Below are 20,554 nucleotides of genomic sequence, written 5' to 3'. Positions count from 1 at the left end.
ACGACCGGAGAAGATATTTATACGTCATAACGAGGCGGAGCACAAGAAGACCGTGTTCTTCGCTGTCTTTGCATCCCAGAACGGCAGCGTTTTTGTTTTTTTGGCCTTTGGGCTTTTTTTTTTTTTTTTTTTTGTTTTTTTGGTTCTTCCAAACCGACAGATTATTTTTTTTTTTTCGGCATTTAATTTTGCAATTTAAAATAAAAAAATAGGATGACAAATCACGAGTGGAATAAATAATTCATTATTTCATATCATTGAAGAAACAAGTGAAAAAAGGATAATGCATGTGCAAAAAATAAATATATATAACTTTGTGTTATAATATAAGTGCTTTAATTTCATATTTTATAAAGTTATACATTATTTTTTAATAATTTATCTCATCAAATAAAAATATAAATTAAATGAATATGATAAAGTGTAAACTAAAATTTTTTATAAAAATAATTTTATTTTCTCACATCCCATTGTGGTCATTTTAATTATTAATAAATAAAAATTATATTTATTAAATAATTATTTAGTATATGAAATAAGATAGAATAATTATATGTATACTATTTATATTATATAATTTATCACAAATAAATTATTTATTAATTCAATTGCCTGAAACAATGATGGTTATAAATTCATTACTTGTTCAAGTAAAATTAATAAAATTATATTACCTAAGAATTATGTCATTCATAACTGGGTTGATGATTTAACTTTTCTTTGCTTATAATATGTAAATTCCCTAGTTGATTAATGACCCTCTCTCCTCTCAGCTTCTCCAAGAACGAGTACGGTTTGACACCAAAAACAGTACGGTACCCAAAAGGAACAGGCGACACAGTGCAGATATCTAAATAGAAAAATGAGAGAGTAAATCATATTTTCAATTTCAATTCTATATATATATATATATATTTGAGAATACATGCAAGGATCATTAAGTTGACAAATAGCAAGTATGCTCGATCCACATTTCATTAGCTGATGTGATATACATACATTATAATACTAAACTCTTATCAGAAAAAAAGCTTCAAAGAGCCAATGTTACAACCAATCTAAGCTTTATAGTTTGGAAGCAGGTAATCCTGACACAAGAACAGAAATACGAGATTTGTAAGGCAATCGTATTAGAAAAAAGGAAGAAAAAAAAATAAAAATAAACAAATAGAGCATTTTTATCAGATTCAGAAGCATGGATTGTTAATTACCCAAGGCTTTTGCATTGACAATGCTAGGACAAGCAGCAGGAGGTGGAGCATTCTCGTTCAAGAATGGTTCGACCCGGTTCGGATCACCCCATATTGGGTATCCTTTAATCTTTCCCTGTAATTCAGCAACATATAAAATCACTTATGATTCAACCAATTAAACTTTATGTATGGTGAATTTTATAATAGATTCCTACTAGGACATTTAGAGCTGCCAGTGTTGCCATTCCTTCACGAGTCCACTGCAGACAGAATGAAACAAAGTCGATACATCAATATAGGCTCAATCAATACTCACCCTCATCAGTTAATTAGATTCAACCACTGTTGTTTGTTTTACCTTGGAAGCTGAAGCAATGTGAGGCACGACAATGGCATTCTTCATCTCAGCAAGTCCAGGTTTCATGTAAGGTTCTTCCTGAAACATGGTAATAACAGAATTAATTTTCTTATTCTTGGTTTTCAATTTGTATGTCATGGAAATGGATGAGTTCACAGTTACCTCAAAAACATCGAGACCAACTCGAAACATTGGGTTTTGCTTCAAATGTTCTACAAGAGCTGCTTCATCAATTACTGGACCTCTACTGCAGTTCACAAGAATTGCTTCCTACATTTTCATACATTAGGCAAAGCATTCTTAAAGGAACGAAAAACAAATAAATAAATAAACAAACAAAAGGATTTTCATCGCATTCAGCATTACCTTCTTCATCATTGCAAGCCTTTCTTTGTTCACCAGATGATACGTGGTTTTATCCAAGACTGGGTGAAGACTTATCTACGAAGAATATTAATAACAAGTAAGTTACCTTATTAACAGAACCAAATTAAACTTTAATACACTTTTACTTCTCATAAAAAAAAAAAATCACTTTTCTCTATAAGATTGTAAGTCGAGTCGGGTTGTACATGGTCTCATTATGAGGTTCATTACATTGTTATTGGCATACAAATATCACCTAATTGTTAAAATTTTATGAATTTTTACTACGATAAACTTTTTAGAAAAGAGATTCTCACCACATCTGCCTCTCGGAGCACCTCATCCATGCTTGCTGCTCGTTTCCAAGTAACGGGCTGTTCGCCATTTGCCTTCAAGAACTCACCATAAGCTGTTTGAGGTGGAAGTTTTTATTCAGGCTTTGGAACTATAGATTATTGGATTAAATAAATTGGCTATAAAATACCTGTAACAAACTTTTCTAAGCGTGTGGCTTGATAAAGATCATAGTAAATTAAGTTCATTTTGAAACCCTCAACCTGTCAACAAGCAAGCAATGAACTAAGCAAGGAAATGAGAAAAGACCAATAGGCTTGATAGTTGAAAGGAATCAGAATGAATTTTTACTGGGTAATCAAAGAATTTTCATAACTTAAAGTTTCATTTCTATACCCTTTAAACACAAAAATAACTGAAGAAAGTTACATTCAAGTAAAAAAAAAATCTGGAGAATTTCTGATAAAATTAAATGAGAAATCCTTACCATCATTCTAGCATATGCAGATCCAATACGGCCAGCTCCAATAACACCAACTGTCTGACCTTTAAGCAAGTTCCCTACGAACCTATTGTGCCAAAAAAGGAGTAGCATCATGAAATTGATCAATTGGGAAAACTACAACATGAACTAAATCAATAAAGTAATAGCTTCTGAAATTATATTGTAACTCATACAGATGAGGAAGCCATCCATCATATAATCCTGCTCTCATAAACTCATCTGCTTCAACTATCCTTCTTGCTGCTGATAAAGACAGTGAAGCTGCCAACTCTGCCGTCGTCTCAGTGAGCACTCCCTACAAACGCATGCGGACTGGATTATACCATCATCTTTTTCTAACTATACAAAATGGATCTCCATATGCACCAAACTGAGAACCTATACTCAATAGTGGGTATGACTACGTGTGATATAACTTATATATAAACTACCCATCAACGTATAGAAACTTGTTAATATCAAAATGTCTCTGAGACATTTGATCAAACGTGTCATATTCATCCATTTCTCTTTTCCCGGCTACCCAGCTGATAGACATAATTACAAGAAATAAACATAGAATTATTGATATCCCACGAGAAAAAGAACTTACAGGAGTGTTACCAATCGCAACACCATACTTGTTTGCAGCATTAACATCGACATTGTTGTAGCCAACTGCCATGTTACTAAAAGCTTTGCCTCCAGCTCTACTCAGTGCCGCAAACAAAGTCTCTCCCCAATCCTCCGTTAGCTGAATTTAATACATAATCGGAAAACTTCTCATAAACACAAAGGAAGAAGATTCACAAAGCGATTTGACCAAAACAGTCATAGCTGATTACCTGTCCAATTACTCCATCGCATCTATCACCGATCAAAGCAATGATATCCTCAACGGACAATATTGTTTTCTTTTGCGTGCATATCTGAAAATGTAAAGAAGAAAAGGAAACAAAACCCAACTTTACAGAGCTTGTTCAACGAAAAGAAACAACAACGGAGTGCATGAGCTCAGGAGAATAAGAGAATTTACTTCAACGCGACAATCTTGTTCGATCAACAGATTGATCCAGCGAGTTCCGGGCATAGGCTTGGTGCTGACAACTCTGTATTTCCCGTTTGGGTTCCAGACTTCAATAGAGACTGGTTTCGCCATGATAGCGAGGGCGTTCAAGTTACACAGAGTACGTTGCAAGAAAGCAGAGGAAAGGGAGCCTTTAAAATTTTCCGGTTTTTGCGTTTGACTACGCTGTGCCAGTGCACAGGATAGAAGAAAAGCTTCAGCTAATCACATGTTTCGGTTGAATTTAACTGTTGACTCAGAGGAGTTGACTGGCTCGTCTTAAGAGATGCAGATTTATCAAATGAATCCGTTTGTAGCTTGGGTTTGATCCTTCAAGATAGCGCGTGACTGTTTAAGAGCTTACGTGGCTTGCAGCGAAATGTGGTGTTTCTGGACCTCTTATTAGGAATAAGATAATGGTGACGTGGCTTCTTGTATGAGAGCCACGTATGAAACATCTATCTATTTGTTAAATGACGAGAAAGGGCATTAGTCCTTTGGATAAAATGAATCTATTGGGTTTTATAGGGACATTTTCGTAAATTTAGGGAGCAATCTTGAAGTCTTGCTTAACAAGGGGAAGGTAAAGATTAGGTTCGAACCAGGGATGGTCTAAGGCCGTCTTGAGCCCAATTGGGCCCATGGATCGGATCAAGTTCACGGGTTGTTCCAGCCCATCCACGACTGAACCTTTCTCAATTGGCACGGCTAGCATGCCAAATTATGAAACCATTTTCTAAATTTTATATTATCTTTTTACACTAATGAAGTTAGAAGTTATTCTTGAGATTTATATCAAACTCTTGGGAGGAGAAATCATCACATGCCAGCTAGGGATGACAATTTCAACATGTCATCTTTTTTTATTGAATAGTGGATTTCGGATTGAATTCGGATTTATTCTACTAAAATTTGTCCTAACATACCTCAATATATGTATGACTATATTGAATTTTTTTATAAATATAAATATATTTTTATTTTTATTAATAAATAAATTTGTATTAAAAAAAAATTGTACTGTTAAACCATATGTGATACAAGAGTTAAAAAAATTTTGAACTTGTCATGTTTTCATCTTTATCCACCAATTAATTACACTTAATTTAAGTTATAAATTTTATAAAATTATATAAATTTAGAAAGGAATAAGCTAATTCATTTGTTATTAATAATGAATAAGATTTTGATAATCCTTGTAATCATGAATATTATTTTATTAGCTTTGAAATAAAAACACATATAGTAATTCTTTAAAACTTACGAGATTTTGACTTTAAACTCACTTTTTATTACATGTAATAACAAACAAATCTCGCCATAGCTTGTTGACACAAATGCTTCTTTAATTGCTAAGAGTTCAACAATCTTAGAATTAACAATCTCAATCATCTTTGAAACAGTACATCTTATTCACAATTTCATTTTTTTTAAAAAAAAACACAAAAGCATATATAGGATCTAGTTTGTCTAGAACCAAATTACCATTGTCAATTTTCAATAAGTTTTCTCTAAGTGAAACAAGTCATAAGTAGGCTAAATAATAGTTATCTCTATTCAACTCGATCATTATTAAGAATATAATTAATAATGAAAGTATTTTTATAAATAACTAGATTACCTGAAATTCAAACCACCTTAACATCATATTATAGATATATGAACTTTTTCTTAAACACAATCATATTCATAGTTAATCAAAAAACACAAAAAGAAAAGAAAAACAAAAAATTTTCCCTTATTGTCTCATTTATACATAAAAGCCTCAAGACATAAAATTTCAAAGGACTTGGTCCTTGCCCATTTTGCCCCTACCACGATAAGCAACTAAATGAAACTAATCAAATCCACTTATTTACGAGATAGTAGAATATGAGAAGTTGTTTTCTCTTTACAAAAAAGACACCTATGATGAACAACTAACTTAATTGAAAATTATGAAAATAACTTAACATACACATGCAACTTTTTAAGGTTTGCCATATAAAAATATTTTTTTTGAAAAGTCTTGGTTTGCTAACACCTAATCCGTTTATTGGATTAACACCTTGGTAATTGACCATACCTAAGCCTAAAACCAATTAATTGACCATGTTTAACACCTTCGTAAGTGAACAATTCTTGGAAACAAAATTTTCAAAAACACATACATTTAATTTGCCAATTTTTTAATAATTTAGCTCTCATCTAATACCTACACAAAATTGACATTTAACCTCAATAATTACACTATGTAAAATATATAACCTTCTTAATCTTAGTAATACTCCTCGTGTCCTGAATGTTATACTTAGAACAACATATAGAGAAAAAAAATTTTAGAAGAATCACACCCATAAAAGTCACATATTAACTCTTTTCACTAAAAATCTCCTTCATTGTAAACCTTTAAAGCCACTTATGCAAAAACTTTTTATTTAAATCCAAATTTATTATCCAAATATTTGTTAGTATATACTACTTACAAATTTGTAAAGTAAATCCTCTTAACCCCTCTTTATCACCCCGTAGAAAAGCTTATCATCACACATTCTACCCTTTTGGCTACTCCTTTTTGGTATCATAAGCAATAATATTAAATAAATTGAAAAAACACTCATCACCTAGGTTTATCAACGTCACTCTTACTTTAGTTGATAGGTGACCACCTTACATATAGCTAATCTACTCCTCAACCTATCAAATATCAGTTGTCATGTCTCAGTTGAAGTTAAGTTTACCGCCAAGAGAGGTCACTAGTAAACCTAATACCTAAGTTTCATTTTATTTTCATAAAAGTTAACATTTAAAATTATATTGGCTCTTAAACACTTTAAGAAGTCTTAATGGTTACTAACTCTATTTTCCTAATCCTTGCAAAACAAAATAAAGTTCTATAAAAAAAAAAAAAAAAATCCCTCCAAGTTGCACATTACTCAACACTCTCAAACTTACCATCTTTTAAACCATAACTATTAAACATTTGATAACTATATTAAATTAGGAATAAGCAATTGTTCTAAATTATATTGAAATTGAACTTAAGAAAAATTTATGACTGAAGATTATATTGTACTAGACTGCGTTGTTCAAATATTTTATTTTTGTATATCTTTTCGTACTTATTTTGATTTTTACGTATTAGTTGATAAGATATGTATATCATTACGAAATAAACTTTAATTTCTTAATTAAGAACATGTAGTTAATCTTACACAATGCAAATAAAGTTTTTTTTTTTTGTAATTTTATAACATATAATTGAAGAATAAAATTTATTGCTTAATATATCTGGTCTTAATGACGGTACATATGTTATTCATAGTGTTCTTGCACCGGTCTTTACAATCTCTTTCTGCAAATAATTACTACATAAATGGATTGAGTAATTTATCGGAAATACATTATGGTAATTATGAGTAATTTTTTATGCTCATGAAATGTAAGCATATCATATATTCATATAGATATATATACACACACACATATATAGTAAAACATATATTTCGAGGCTCTAGCTATAGTAAAGATCTTTCCTCTTCAAACATTAACACAATATTTTTACAAATATTGGTAATTAAATTGATTAATCATAACCAAGAAAACGTCCAAAGGTGAACCATATAATCTGCAATTAGTTTTCATATAGAAATTATAATCATGCATTTACATAAACAGATTTTATAACTTACATATCTTGGATTAATCACATACATAAAATAATAGAGAATTAAAACACAATTATTAGTGCCAACCTAACTAGTTAATTTTAATTCAATGAATGGAAATTTAGCCCCCTCTATAAATACTTGCACATACATGTTTCCTCTACACCCATCACAAACACCAAAATAATCATACACAGTGGACCCGACTCTGCAAAAAAAATGGCGAAGAAGACGGCAAGCATGGGACGCCAGAGAATCCCAATAGCCAAAATAGCAAAGAAAAGCCATCGACAAGTCACCTTCTCGAAACGGCGAGCAGGGCTTTTCAAGAAAGCAAGTGAGCTTTGCACACTTTGTGGAGCCGAGATTGCCATTGTTGTCTTCTCACCAGCATGCAAGGCCTTCTCTTTCGGCCATCCAGAAGTGGAATCTATTGTTGATCGCTTCCTCACTAAAAACCCACCACCAAATCAACCCACTAATGCAGCCCATCAACTTGTTGAAGCTCATCGAAACGCCAACGTCTTGGAGCTCAATTCCCATTTAACTCGGCTTCTAGGCCTGTTAGCAGCGGAGAAAAAGAGGGGAGAAGAGCTTGAGCTTGCGAAGAATGCTAGCCGGAGACATTGCTGGTGGGAGAATCCGGTGGAAGAATTAGGGTTGAATCAGCTGCAACAGCTGAAGAATGCGTTGGAGGAGCTAAAGAAAAATGTGGGAAGACAAGCTAACAGGATTTTGGTTCAGTCTGCAAATCCTTCGGCGTCGATGGCAATGGAGGTCAATGATAATAGTAATCATTATGAGTACAAAGTGAATGAGATGAATCAGAAGATGATGAATAATATTAATGGTGGTTCAACATTTTCTCATGTCTATAATTTTGGTTATGGACATGGGTTTTATGGTTGATCTAAATCAAGAGCTATAGCTAGTATCTCACTAGTAATTTTTTTTTCTTTCTTCTAGTTTTTATTATAATTTAATAATATTAATAATGAGTTAAGAAATATTAAGGTTAATTATTTTATTAACGATAATTTATTAAATTGGTTAATATGTTGGGATCTCATCATAATAAGGGAGATAATACATATAATAAAAGCCATTATAATTTTAAATATATTATTCACTCTAAAAAATAATTAGAAATGGAAAAGTTACTCTAACAATTATTTAATCAAATTTAGTGTACATGTACACTTTTGTACACATTTGTAATAAAATATAATGATTTTATTGTAATTATGATTGTAAAATGGTAGTCTGTTTTCATCATTCTTCCTCTTTTTGCCAAAACTTACAAAATGTGCTTATCAATTATATGTAGATATGTAATATAATCATATATGTGGTGTGTGTATATTATATTATATTTTAATTATACATCAAAACTATGTTATTTGATTTATTATTAGGAGAAATCAACATTAAAAATAAAAAATAAAAAAATTAAATCCAAGTAAAATCTTATACTTTTTATGTTATAGTTTCCTTTTACTAATTATGGGCCGGACTCAATATTTAGAAACCTAAAAAATGTATGGTTTTATTCTGACTATATTTGGAAATATCATACTTTCTAATGATTATATATATATATATATATATAATTGAATCAAGGAGATATGAAAATAATTAATACAGAGTTGAATAAGTTATTGAAATTAAATTAAATCTTAATTTTAGTTACTGATTGATTGATTTAATTTCTTAATTAATGGGTGTTATTAATTACTAAAATTCTCTCCTTTTTTATGTTATATTATTTGCATGCAAAAATTAGAAACAACTAAACTTTTCCTTCTTCTTCTCTTCCGCATTGAATTTGATCAGTACTGCTGATTCTACCAATATGAAGAAAATCATCAGCAACAACAACAACAACAACAAAATCAAGACAAGCAAAGGTCGGCAAAAGATCGAAATAAAGGAGCTACAAAACAAGAACGCAAGACAAGTCACCTTCTCCAAACGCCGCACCGGTCTTTTCAAGAAAGCCAGCGAGTTGTGTGTTCTCTGCGGCGCCGAGATCGCCATAATCGCTTTCTCCCCCAACGACAAGCCCTTCACGTTCGGCCATCCCAATGTTGACTCTATCGTAGACCGCTACCTCGCCGACAACAACCACACCGATGATGATTATAACCAGTCGGAGGGCCAAGAAATTAGTGAGACGATGACCCTTGATCCGTCTCTTCAAGAACTGAACAGAGAGTATGAAGAGGCGATGGAAGAGTTGAAGGAGGAAAAGAAGCGGGCGAAGAAGATAGAGGAGGTGAAGAAAGAGAGTGGCGAAGGGTTTTGGTGGGATGAGAGTGTTGATGGACTAGAGTTAGATGAGCTTGAGGAATACGTGAAGGCATTAGAGGAGTTGAGGAAGAAAGTGATAAACAGAGGTAAAGAGCTAGTGATGATGGAGGATATGGCGGTGGCAGGGATAGGGAGTAGTACGGATGTTGTTGTTGATCACCAGCAGATGAGCACTGGTTGCGGGAGCAGCAGTGTTATTGATGATGGCTGCAGTAATAATGGTGGTTTTCATGGATTTAGTTTTGGTTTTGGAGACATTATGAAATTCTGAATAATCTGTCTGCAAATTTCGTTGTCTTCCAAAATAAAATGTTTTGTCTATCTATGGGGTGTTATTAGTTAACTTCATCAACAGAAATAAGACATTTACGACTTGTTACAAATGTGCGCGCGCGCGAGAGTTTATATATACATATGCGTAGTTATACACGTGTGGATTATTTCCCTTTAAGTTTTTAAACTAAAATCGAAAATTCAAGTATTTATGAAATTTAAACATTTTTTAAAAATAAATATTCAGTATTTTGTGTGTATGTAAAGAAAAATGTAAATTCATATGTATATATTGAAAATAATATCTTTAAAAACAATCTTCTCAACTATAGAAAGTAAGTAAATCGGACCAAATTGAAATTAATTTGTTCGGTTTGATTTATAATCTAATATCTTTATATAAAAAAAAATTATATATATATTTTTTTATTTAAAGATTTTTTAAACTTTAAAAAAATGACAAAATACTATTTAATATGTCTAATATGACTTATGAAATATGTGAGATATACAAATTATATCTTTTCATTTTTAAATTTATTGACATGGTGTCCATGTTGGCATCCATGTGCATGACATACCAGATTTTTTAACCCATTTCGCACCTCTTTTCTGTTGTCTATAATCTCTCCCTTAATTTTCATTCTTCTTCTAAATGTCTCCTTGACTTTACCATCATAAGTCACGAGTCCTTCCTTCTTCCTCCTACTCTAAAAATCTAAAAAATAAAATAAAATTGTAGAGCAGTTGAAGAAAGTGCTAAAATGGCTACAGTCACTGCCAAACTTGCTCTTAATAAACGCACACATGCCTCCCTCCTTTGCGTAAACTGTCCTTATTCACGAAATCATTCCATAGACCAAGAATCTAAATACATCCCAACAATCTCATAACAAATTATCTTAAATGCTTTAAAAAAATTATTCGTTAAAGAATATCAAATAGGAGCATATATTTGATTCAGATCATTTTTATTGAAAAGAAAGTTAACTACATTAAGATTAAGAAACACATATTTTTTTACCACCTACTAGTACTAATTCTCATCATTAACATGTGCCTGTGAAGGTTCCTTTTTCTATCTACCTCACCCAATTTTGCCTCTAACTTCACATGTTTTTTATTGACTCTTTTTTTTAAAAAAAAAAAAAAATCTTCCCTCTTTCACGATTTCGTCCCCTTTTCATTCTAGATTTTGACACTCCTCCAAATCTTTCAACTCTTCTTTTTTTAAAAGACCTAATGCCTCAATTTTATTTAGTAAATTCTAAATAGAGAACCTTTGTTTCTTATTCTAGTCTCTATAAAAATCTAATAGTGACTTTTTTTTTCCACTTTTCTCTCTCATCTCCCCCTTAGAATACAAGTTGCAATCTTCAATGCCATTGACAGGCGAACACTCACGATCTTGGTCATATGTTCTAAATCTTCACGAGGTTCTCATAAACTCACAAATTATGCGTATATCACGAATTCAAGATTCCTCGACCACAATCTTTGTCCTTACTCGTATAAAGCCAGCTCATGTTGTTGTCAACCTTCTATTTCTTCTCAAGCTCTCTTGTTGCAACAATAAATTTTTTCTCTTTGTTTCGTGCCTTTTTTTCTCTTGTGCATTTGTGAAGAATGAAGTTTTTTTTTTTTTTTCTTTAATTTAAGGCAAGGAGGAGAAGGAACGCTTTGAGATGGCATGGCCTTATAAGAGGTAAAAAAAATTGACATAATGCACATCTTATTACCAATATGGCCATATTGTTAAGAAGTTGTGGAGTTCATTTAGTTTATAATAGCTTATTTTCTTACTTGAGTTATAGTTAGATAATAAAATTATATGAGTCGTAAAAGTAATTGGGTATTGCTAAAGCTTTGACAACAAAAAATTATTTATGAATTAGATTCAATGTACACTTTTGCTTTTTTTTTTTTTTTTTTTTTTAACGTGTGTTTGATGCTTAAGTATTTATAACACATTCATTTTTTTTTTTATTATCTAACAATATTAATTTTCATTTTTGGATTTGTTAAGAATTTTTGAGTAATGTAAAGATTACAGATAATGGAGCTCATGTTGTAAATTTTAAGTTTTGAGTTGAAACTTTTTATATAAATATAATGATGTAGTTAACTTTCAGTAAAAATTTATTCTCACTTTAAATTCAATTTAATAATATTATAAATGAACTTATAAATTTTATAAAATTTATGCATTTTAATTATATTTACCATTTTACATTCATAATCCTTTGTTTTAATGATTAAAGTAATTATGTTTATGATTTAATTAATAGTATAAATATAATATTTAAATTTTATACTGCTAGTAGACACTTGGGATAGAAACGAAAAAGAACAATTACCATCATTTATAGATCCAATATATACTAATGGAAAAATCATTGATATGAGTGAATGATTTTTACTAATAGATTCTTTTATTTTTTTTTTACGTCCGAATATTTATTTCGATGGTCTATATAATCATTAGTATAAATTTTGTGAATAAAATGGAGGAAATTTTAGTTGGTATAGTTTCAGGTTAATTACTTTTAACTAAAATCTAATATCATAAGTGACCAAGTTAATTTTAACCTAAGGTGTACTTTTTATTTATTTTTACCAAGTCTTATATTTGCTAGTTTATTTACAAAATTGAATTGATTAAGTGATTTATTGATATTGGATCAGTTAATTGTCTACTTCAGTTCAATTTTAATAAGAATAATGCTATACAGCAGGTATAAAAATTTCACACAAAAAAAATCATTTAAAATATGAATTTTTAATTTAATTTAATTTTTCTTAAATAAAAAATGCCAGATTTTTCAATTTAAAATATTCATCTGACATAAAGGTTGGAATCCCTGCATAATTAAAGAAATTAAATTTTAATTAAAACGGGTAATTATGATTAGTGGGTCCCTTCAAGTCTAAAACACATAAATAAATCCAACGGGTGGTTAAAAGTTTATTTGGGTCAGCCGCGACGTGGTCACAGCTGTTAACCATTTGGGAACTGACAGCTTTGCTTTTAGATTGCGTTGTAAACAGTACGAGTGATTATCTATCAACTTCTTTCCTGAAAACGGAAATTTAATTAAAAAGTCCCTCTACTATTTAAATTTATTTATATTGGTCCCTCTATTTTTCTTCTTATTCAAATACAAGTTTTAATTCGCGTATAAAAAAAATTACTGATGTAATAGACACGTTACATTCAAATTATTAATATATATATATATATATTATGCTAACGTGGCTGCCCGCATGGATATAACAATGACAGTGTTAATTTTAAGGACTAATCCACGTTAATTTTGAAAATTTAAAGATGCACTTCAATTTAAAAAAAATAAATAAAAATAATTTTAAGTAGTACGTGGGCTTTTTCATTATTTTCTAAAAGTAAATTATTATTACTTATAAACAAAGCGTACGTGGGGGTTAACTAGAAACGACAAAGGGTATATAAGGAAACGACACGAGGCCAGAATAATTTTTGACGTTGATGCTTCGTTCGCTGGAAACTGTTGTACGTGCGCCAACTTTGGTGCCAGCTCACCTGCTTTTGTATCCATCCGACGCCGTAGAAGACACCATGACTCGATTCTATTATTAGTCTAAGCGGACCCACCTTATCATCATCGCCATGATCGAAGCATGATTCATTTTGGTGAAAACAATTTCCGTCTCTGATCATTCAAAGTATTAAATAAAGTTTCCAACTGTAAATTTTAAATTGTTTCATTTCTTCCAAAAATTATTTTTGTTGTAGTCGGCTCATAATGTAAGAAATAAAAAAGTAGAGTTGAAAATGATACATGTGTCTCTTGTATTTGGTTTTTATATTTGTCACAATTTCGAAGTTTAATATTAATTAATAATTTAATAATATTTAAAATTACAGTTTAATAATAATAAATTGAATTAATAAAAATTATTGTGTTATATAATACTTTTAATAACAAGGAAGAAAATTGATATTTGTTGCAAAAGAATATTTTTATATATAAATGATAAATTAGATTTTATGATTAACCTTATTAATTTATATCTTTATTTATTTTTATAAAATTTGGGTCAACCGAATTCAAATGCTGCCAATTTGACAATTTATATATATATATATATATATATATATTTTTTTTGGGCAATAAATTTTTAAAATATCTTAGACAGTGAGCGTATTGGTGGCAAGTGAAACTGACCTCACCATATCATCTCTCGTCTATCTATCAGATGCTACGCACACGCCAGCTGGCATTACAGCCTGTTTTTCCTAATCTCTCTCTCTCTCTTGTTATGGAATCCAGTTTATATTTTCCATCTTACTGCTTTTAAAGTTGGTAAACTTAATCTCTTCAAAACCCAAAAACCCCATACCAGATCCTCACTCCTCCCTTGCTCCACATCTCTTCACAAGAACTAGATCACGTCAATACTCCCCTTACCCAGATTCTGAAACCATACCGGACATCCATGGATCCGTGCCCTTTTGTACGGGTCCTCGTCGGTAACTTAGCCCTTAAGTTTCCTGTTTCCTCCTCTAAACCCTCTCTCTCGAGGATTCACCCATCTTCAACCCCATGTTTCTGCAAAATCAAGCTCAAAACTTTCCCCGATCAGATGGCCACCATACCTCTAGTCCAGCAGCAACAGTTAGACCATGATCAATCCCACATCCAAAGCCATGAATCTTTCAGCGCCTCCAATCCCATCTCTCTCGCCGCCTGCTTCACTTTCAACAAGACCCAGACCGACAAGTTCGTTGAGAAGCAAGTTGTGTCCAATAAACACCCGGTTCTGTCAATTGATGTCTACTCTGCTCCCGATGGCGCGTCTTGCGGGATTCCATCTGGGAAGTTGCTGGGGAAGGTCTACGTGCCGCTGGATCTTCGAGGGGCGGAGTCCAGGGCTTGTGTGGTGCACAATGGTTGGGTCACTTTGGGCGCAAGCAAGAAGGGGTCATCGGCGGAAATGCATTTTACCGTTAAGGTTGAACCAGACCCAAGGTTTGTTTTCCAGTTTGGTGGAGAGCCTGAATGCAGTCCTCAGGTTTTTCAGGTTCAGGGCAGTGCTAAGCAAGCTGTTTTCACTTGCAAGTTTGGGTTCCGGAACGCAGGTGATCGAAATTTGAGGTCCAGGTTGGTGCCTTCTATGGATATTCATGTTCTTTTGTAAGTTTTAGTATTGTTTGGATGATGGGAAACTTGTGGAATGATAACCAAAGCCACTAAGACTGTTTAATCTTGTCATTAAGGATATATAACTTTCTTATTATGCTTAATCCTTCTAAAATAGTAGAAAGTAGCAATTTTGAAACACACAACTCAAGATTGAAACTGAAAAGTCTCTACTTTTTTTTTGGGGGGGGGGGGGGGGAGGTTTGAGAAATCTTCTTTTAAGTTGCTAATTTGTTGAAAACTAGTCTTTCTAACTGGGGACTCTTAAAATATATGCAGTTTATCAATGTCGGAACCAAGCACTTCAAGGAGCTGGCTATCGTCTCTCACAACCGAAAAAGATCAAACTTCTAAAGAGAGAAAAGGATGGTCTATTACCATCCACGACCTCTCGGGCTCCCCTGTTGCTATGGCATCAATGGTGACCCCCTTTGTCCCCTCACCCGGATCAGATCGAGTCAGTCGGTCGAACCCAGGTGCGTGGCTGATCCTCCGCCCTGGTGACTGCACCTGGAAGCCATGGGGTCGCCTCGAGGCCTGGCGCGAGCCTGGCCGCGCAGATGCTTTAGGATACAGATTTGAACTTTTTCACGGCACGGTTCTCACCAGTAGCACAACAATGACCGTCGCTAATTCAACCATCAGCGCAAAAAATGGCGGAAAGTTCACGATAGACATGACCAACAATATTAACACGACGCCCACCCCTCTGAGCAGCCCACATGGGAGCTTCGATTTCGGGTCGGGATCGTGGTCAATATCGGGTTCCGGGTCAAGACCGGGATCAGGGTCAGGTTCAGATTTCTGGTTCTTGCCACAAGCAGTACGTAGAGGGTTCGTAATGTCATCAACGGTGGAAGGTGTGGGGAAGTGCAGCAAGCCAGAGGTGGAGGTGGGGGTGCAGCACGTGACGTGCACGGAGGATGCGGCAGCTTTTGTGGCGCTGGCAGCAGCCATGGACCTGAGCATGGATGCTTGTAGGCTGTTTTCTCAACGGCTAAGGAAAGAGCTGAGACAGCAGTTTGTCGTTTAATGTGTAAATGGTTTGTCGTATAGGGGAAGGGGGGATGAGTCGGTGGTGGTGGTGGGTAACTGATTGACTGATTAATTGGTTAGGCGTTGGATTCTTTTTGGCTTCTGGCAACTAACAGCAGTTTTTGAGTTGGATCATCTTTTTTTATTGTTTTTTTTTTTTTAAATTATTTTTGTGTACAGAGTGAGAGAATTACAGAGCACCAGAATTCTTTTTCCTCATTTTATTTATTTATACTCTTTATTGGGATCTCTATATTACTGCATTTTGAGAATCCTATGTTCTTGGGAAATATCCATCAACATAACAACCCAAAAACAGTAATTACTCTGATTAAGTTTGCACAGAAAAAAATGTGATATAAATCCTACAATGTACACCTCTACATATAGATATATAAATATATATCAGCTACAAGATGAAACACCCCGGACTGTTTTGGCATGTGGGCAAAAGTCAAAGACTTTCCACACACTTTCTATTTGCCTTCTTTTTAGGCTGCAAGGGAAGATCTGAGATTCAGAATGGTATAACACCTTCATTTGTTTCAAGCCAAATATATAAATAAAAGTCAACAATATCAAAACCCTCTTTTTCCTTTTCAGCCATGTTTAGAACATTCGCATCCCCAATTCCCAATTCACTTCTCATCTGATCCTAGTAAATTTCACATCAGTTCATATACCTCCAAATTTCCTACAGAGTTATTCGGTATGAAGGCCGACCTCACACAATGAGTGAAGGAAAAAACAAAAGAACAAACGACAAAAAAACATCAAGAAAAATATGGACATCAAGGATGGAGAAGTTAATGTACAGATTTCATCTTTTGATCATATTAAATTGCCTATGTTCTTGATATAGTAACACCACTGGTGTGAAAACAGAAGGATAGTGTAAACCTTTGAAACACTACTCAAACAAACAACTCTAATATCTCATTCTGCTGCAGCATCTTCATTTTCATCACCTTCTGTTCTTATATCTGGCAATGTATCCAGATCTGTGCGAGCCTCTTTCTCCTCTATAGGGATGGTAGTATCAGATGAATCAATTGGATCGTGTTGAACAGCATCTGTTGTCTCCTCTGCTGCATAAGAGGGGACCAAGCTGTCATCTGCACTGCCTGATTCTTTGTCACTGTGTTCCTTCTCATTATTTGTTAAATTGGTAGTCTCCTCAGTAGCTGAAGACTTAGAACTCTCATCCCCTTCAGCTGTTTCATTTGACCTTGTACTCTCTTCTAACATAACAGACCCTGAATTGGTGGTTGAATTTGATAATTCTCCGGTTATTGCATCTGGATTTCTGGATTCTGTGGAACTTGTTGAATTGGCATCAGTTAGATTGTTATTAGCCTCAGTCTTATTCAGTTTACTCATTTGCAAGTTGTCCTCCACAGAAGTTGCACCAACTTGTGTTGTATTTAGAGCTTGAGTTGCATCCAACAAAGTTTCAGCTCCACCGTGTGCTGAACCAGATGTTCCTGTACTGGATCCTGTTGAGTTCCTGTCATTTTCAGTACTCAGTTCAGTCACGTTACTTCTTGAATCAGAATGGTTATTGGATTGAGTTGTCTCTGTCAAATTCAGAAGCAAGTTGTTCTTAGAGTCAGATGATTTATTACTGTGATCCTTCTCTTCAGTGTTCATTGTGTTCAAAGAACTGCTATTTTCACCATCATCCACTTTTAACTCTGAGTTGTTCTGGTCCTTCCTATTTTCCTCGGTGTTGTTAGATGCATTCTCCTGTTTTAGAATATCAAATTCCATGTTCTGCTTAGAATCCTCTGAACTTTTTTCCTCAGTTTCATTTTCATTCTTCACTTGTGTATCATGGGACACTGCACTAGAAGCATCATCCGCCTTGTAATGTTCTTCTCGAGCCTCGTGAGTATTTCTACCACCTCCATCTTGATCATCATTCTCTGATGTATTCTCATTCTCATTCTGCCCCTCTTTGTCTTCACTTTCTTTTTCATCTTCCTCCCCTTCTCTCTCTTTCTCTTCTTCCATAAAATCATCTTCACGATCAGTTCCTCCCATTTCCTCTTGATCATGTTCGATAACATCTTCCTCTCCACCAACTCCTGCCTCATCTTCCATCTCATCAACCTTATTTTCTTCTTCCACTTCTTCTTCTTGGTTTTCTTCTCCATTATTTTTTCCTACTTGCTCTTCTTCCTCGTTCTTGCTTGCTCCTTCTTGGTCCTCCTCTTCATGTTTGTTTTCTTCTTCTTGCTCCTCCTCTTCATGTTTGTTCCCTTCTTCATGTTCCTCTTCTTCACGCTTGGTTTCTTCTTCATCCTGCTCTTCTAGTTCATGCTTATTGCCTATTCTAATTACAGTTTCTTCTTCCTCTTCCTCCTCATGCTCGTCATTTTTGGATACTCCGTGCACATGAGGGAGGTCCTTCCTCCCAAACTTTGGAATCCTGTCTTCACCTAGTGACCTGACCGAGGCTTTCACATCTTTCTCATCAAATTCCTTCTTCTTATCATGGGAATGCTTGACTTGATAGATTAACCAGAAGCAGACCCCAAGTAACAGACAAATTTGCAGTGCATGTTTTAGCTTGATTCCTTTGGATCTTTGGTTTCTACTTGGTGATTTCTTGATCATGATGCCTTTAACTGAATCCTCTTTCTTTATATGCTTCCAATGTGTATTATAACTGCAGCTAGCCTACTTGCTAGCAATTATTAAGAAACAAAACGTGATTCCTAAATCAGTAGACGAATCAAGCAATTTAAATTAATAAAAAGGTTCCATGTTTCATCTGTTGTCCAACTAACTAACTTACATAAACATCTCATAGCTAACCCATCTCAAGAGCAAAGTAACTTAACCAAAATTCTAATATTTTCTACACCAAAATTCGAATTTTTTCTACCAAGAGAAAGACGATTCTGCATTTGAAGATCATCAAAGACCTTAGTTGATTATCCAGGCAACGACTACACATTGAAAATAAAACCTCATTTGATAACAGTACCCTGTTAATTTATTTCCCTATTCCCTTTTTCCATCCAAAAAAAAAGCTGAAGCAGCGTGAAAAATAGATTAAGAAATTAGCCTATTTTAACGTGAGCCATTTTGAAATGATTTTCTACAAAGTTACCAAAATGGAAAAGACTGAGAATTTATTTATTAAAAAATATATTCACAACTCTCTCTTGTTGTTACATCATTGAAGGAGATTGATCACCCGTATATCCCTCTTTAAGTTTCTATAAGTAACTAAGACATTTGACATCCCAAAGACTAACATTAACACTCAGCAATTGAAACGAACTAAGATTGTAAGCATTAAGAATAGCAACAAGATGGCATGTTTCTGGAGACAGGTCTTCTTTATTCCTCGAAAGACACTGTTTCGACTAACTTTCCTCAAGACTTGCCATTCAAAAAACATAAAACTTTTGTTCTGTGTCATTTTTACTATTTCCTCCTTATATAGATAGTGATCAATAACAGTAAAGGAGTTTTAATTCTTGTAGTATTCTCAGTTTCTCACTCCACCGGAGAGATTTAGAACCTTAAAACAACAATTTCACGATAAAAAAAATTCCTTTGCTACCAAACACAAGACCATCAATCCAGCACATCTTAGTATTAGAAAAAGGAGTAATGTTCACGCAAGCAAGGGAAAATTGGAAACACAAAGGTAAAATTAATCTGAAGTGGAGGCAATCCTACATCCGTCATTCCAAATTGCCCGAAACGAAAGAAAATACTTTTAGAGCAACTTAAGGAGAGTACGGAAACAGAAGGAAAAAAACGCGGTAAAGCGAGATTCTATAATCAACAAACAAGCAAACCCTAGAAATGCACAAACCACAGTCAAGACGAAAGCTCCACAACACTTTAAATAATCAGCCACAGAACCTGATAAAGTAAGTATCGGAAACGAAAATCCATCTTTCAAAATAGATTATTAGCACAGTATGGAGGAAACAACACAGAGACGAAACAGTGAACCCGCATGGTAACGGTAAACAGATATACGCAAGAGTTGGAGACCAGATTTGATAGAGTAAGTGAAAACGTGGAAGCGACGGTCAATGATGAGGTTTATAAAGCAGAGAAAATACCTGGAAGTTCTCTGAGTTGTGTAGTTGGAGAGAAGAAAATGCAGTGGGTCTGCACAGTTTCTTTCTTCCTAAGAGTGATGGGATCGGGATACAATTCGAAAAGCGGAGTATATCAGATGACTCGCGTACAGTATAATAATCTACTCGCCCCTTCATTAGTTGACGGTCTTCAGTTTTACACGGTCAAAGGGAAATCTTTACATGGGAGAAAATGTTACCGAGTTGAAGTCCTCTTTTTCGTTTAGGGTGTGTTCCCC

General features: G+C 33.8%; 4 protein-coding genes across 5 annotated transcripts; 2 read left to right on the top strand and 2 right to left on the bottom strand.

Annotated features, from left to right (window-relative positions):
- Positions 1–937: 937 nt before the first annotated feature.
- Positions 938–4,017, bottom strand: HPR (hydroxypyruvate reductase). Its single transcript, XM_022048022.2, has 13 exons — positions 3,732–4,017; positions 3,541–3,624; positions 3,309–3,449; positions 2,890–3,011; positions 2,699–2,780; positions 2,402–2,474; positions 2,235–2,326; positions 1,918–1,992; positions 1,714–1,821; positions 1,552–1,629; positions 1,409–1,453; positions 1,212–1,326; positions 938–1,088 (listed from the first exon to the last, which is right to left on the bottom strand). The coding sequence occupies exons 1-13, from the start codon at positions 3,852–3,854 to the stop codon at positions 1,066–1,068; spliced, it is 1,161 nt and encodes a 386-aa protein (XP_021903714.1). The 5' UTR covers positions 3,855–4,017; the 3' UTR covers positions 938–1,065.
- Positions 4,018–7,627: 3,610 nt separating this feature from the next.
- On the top strand, positions 7,628–10,132 carry LOC110819070 (uncharacterized). Its single transcript, XM_022048151.2, has 2 exons — positions 7,628–8,278; positions 9,201–10,132. The coding sequence occupies exons 1-2, from the start codon at positions 7,628–7,630 to the stop codon at positions 9,987–9,989; spliced, it is 1,440 nt and encodes a 479-aa protein (XP_021903843.2). The 3' UTR covers positions 9,990–10,132.
- A 4,181-nt stretch (positions 10,133–14,313) lies between these two features.
- Positions 14,314–16,459, top strand: LOC110819067 (uncharacterized). The gene is made up of 2 exons (XM_088222024.1): positions 14,314–15,132; positions 15,451–16,459. The coding sequence occupies exons 1-2, from the start codon at positions 14,468–14,470 to the stop codon at positions 16,202–16,204; spliced, it is 1,419 nt and encodes a 472-aa protein (XP_088078150.1). The 5' UTR covers positions 14,314–14,467; the 3' UTR covers positions 16,205–16,459.
- A 520-nt stretch (positions 16,460–16,979) lies between these two features.
- On the bottom strand, positions 16,980–20,461 carry LOC110819066 (uncharacterized). 2 transcript variants are annotated; one of them, XM_088222023.1, is made up of 2 exons: positions 20,298–20,461; positions 16,980–18,926 (listed from the first exon to the last, which is right to left on the bottom strand). In XM_088222023.1, exon 2 carries the CDS (start codon positions 18,823–18,825, stop codon positions 17,143–17,145), a length of 1,683 nt encoding a protein of 560 aa, XP_088078149.1. In that variant the 5' UTR covers positions 18,826–18,926; positions 20,298–20,461; the 3' UTR covers positions 16,980–17,142. The 2 variants fall into 2 exon arrangements, with proteins under 2 accessions (XP_088078149.1, XP_021903840.2); XM_022048148.2 differs by having other exon boundaries at positions 16,980–18,895; positions 20,298–20,460.
- Between the last annotated feature and the right edge of the window lie 93 nt (positions 20,462–20,554).

This window comes from Carica papaya, chromosome 6 (assembly GCF_054855325.1).
Source record: "Carica papaya isolate Zhongbai chromosome 6, ASM5485532v1, whole genome shotgun sequence".
In the NCBI taxonomy this organism is placed as follows: Eukaryota; Viridiplantae; Streptophyta; class Magnoliopsida; order Brassicales; family Caricaceae; genus Carica; species Carica papaya.
The sequence above is the reverse complement of the archived record's forward strand: the minus strand, read 5'-3'. Positions and strand labels throughout refer to the sequence as shown.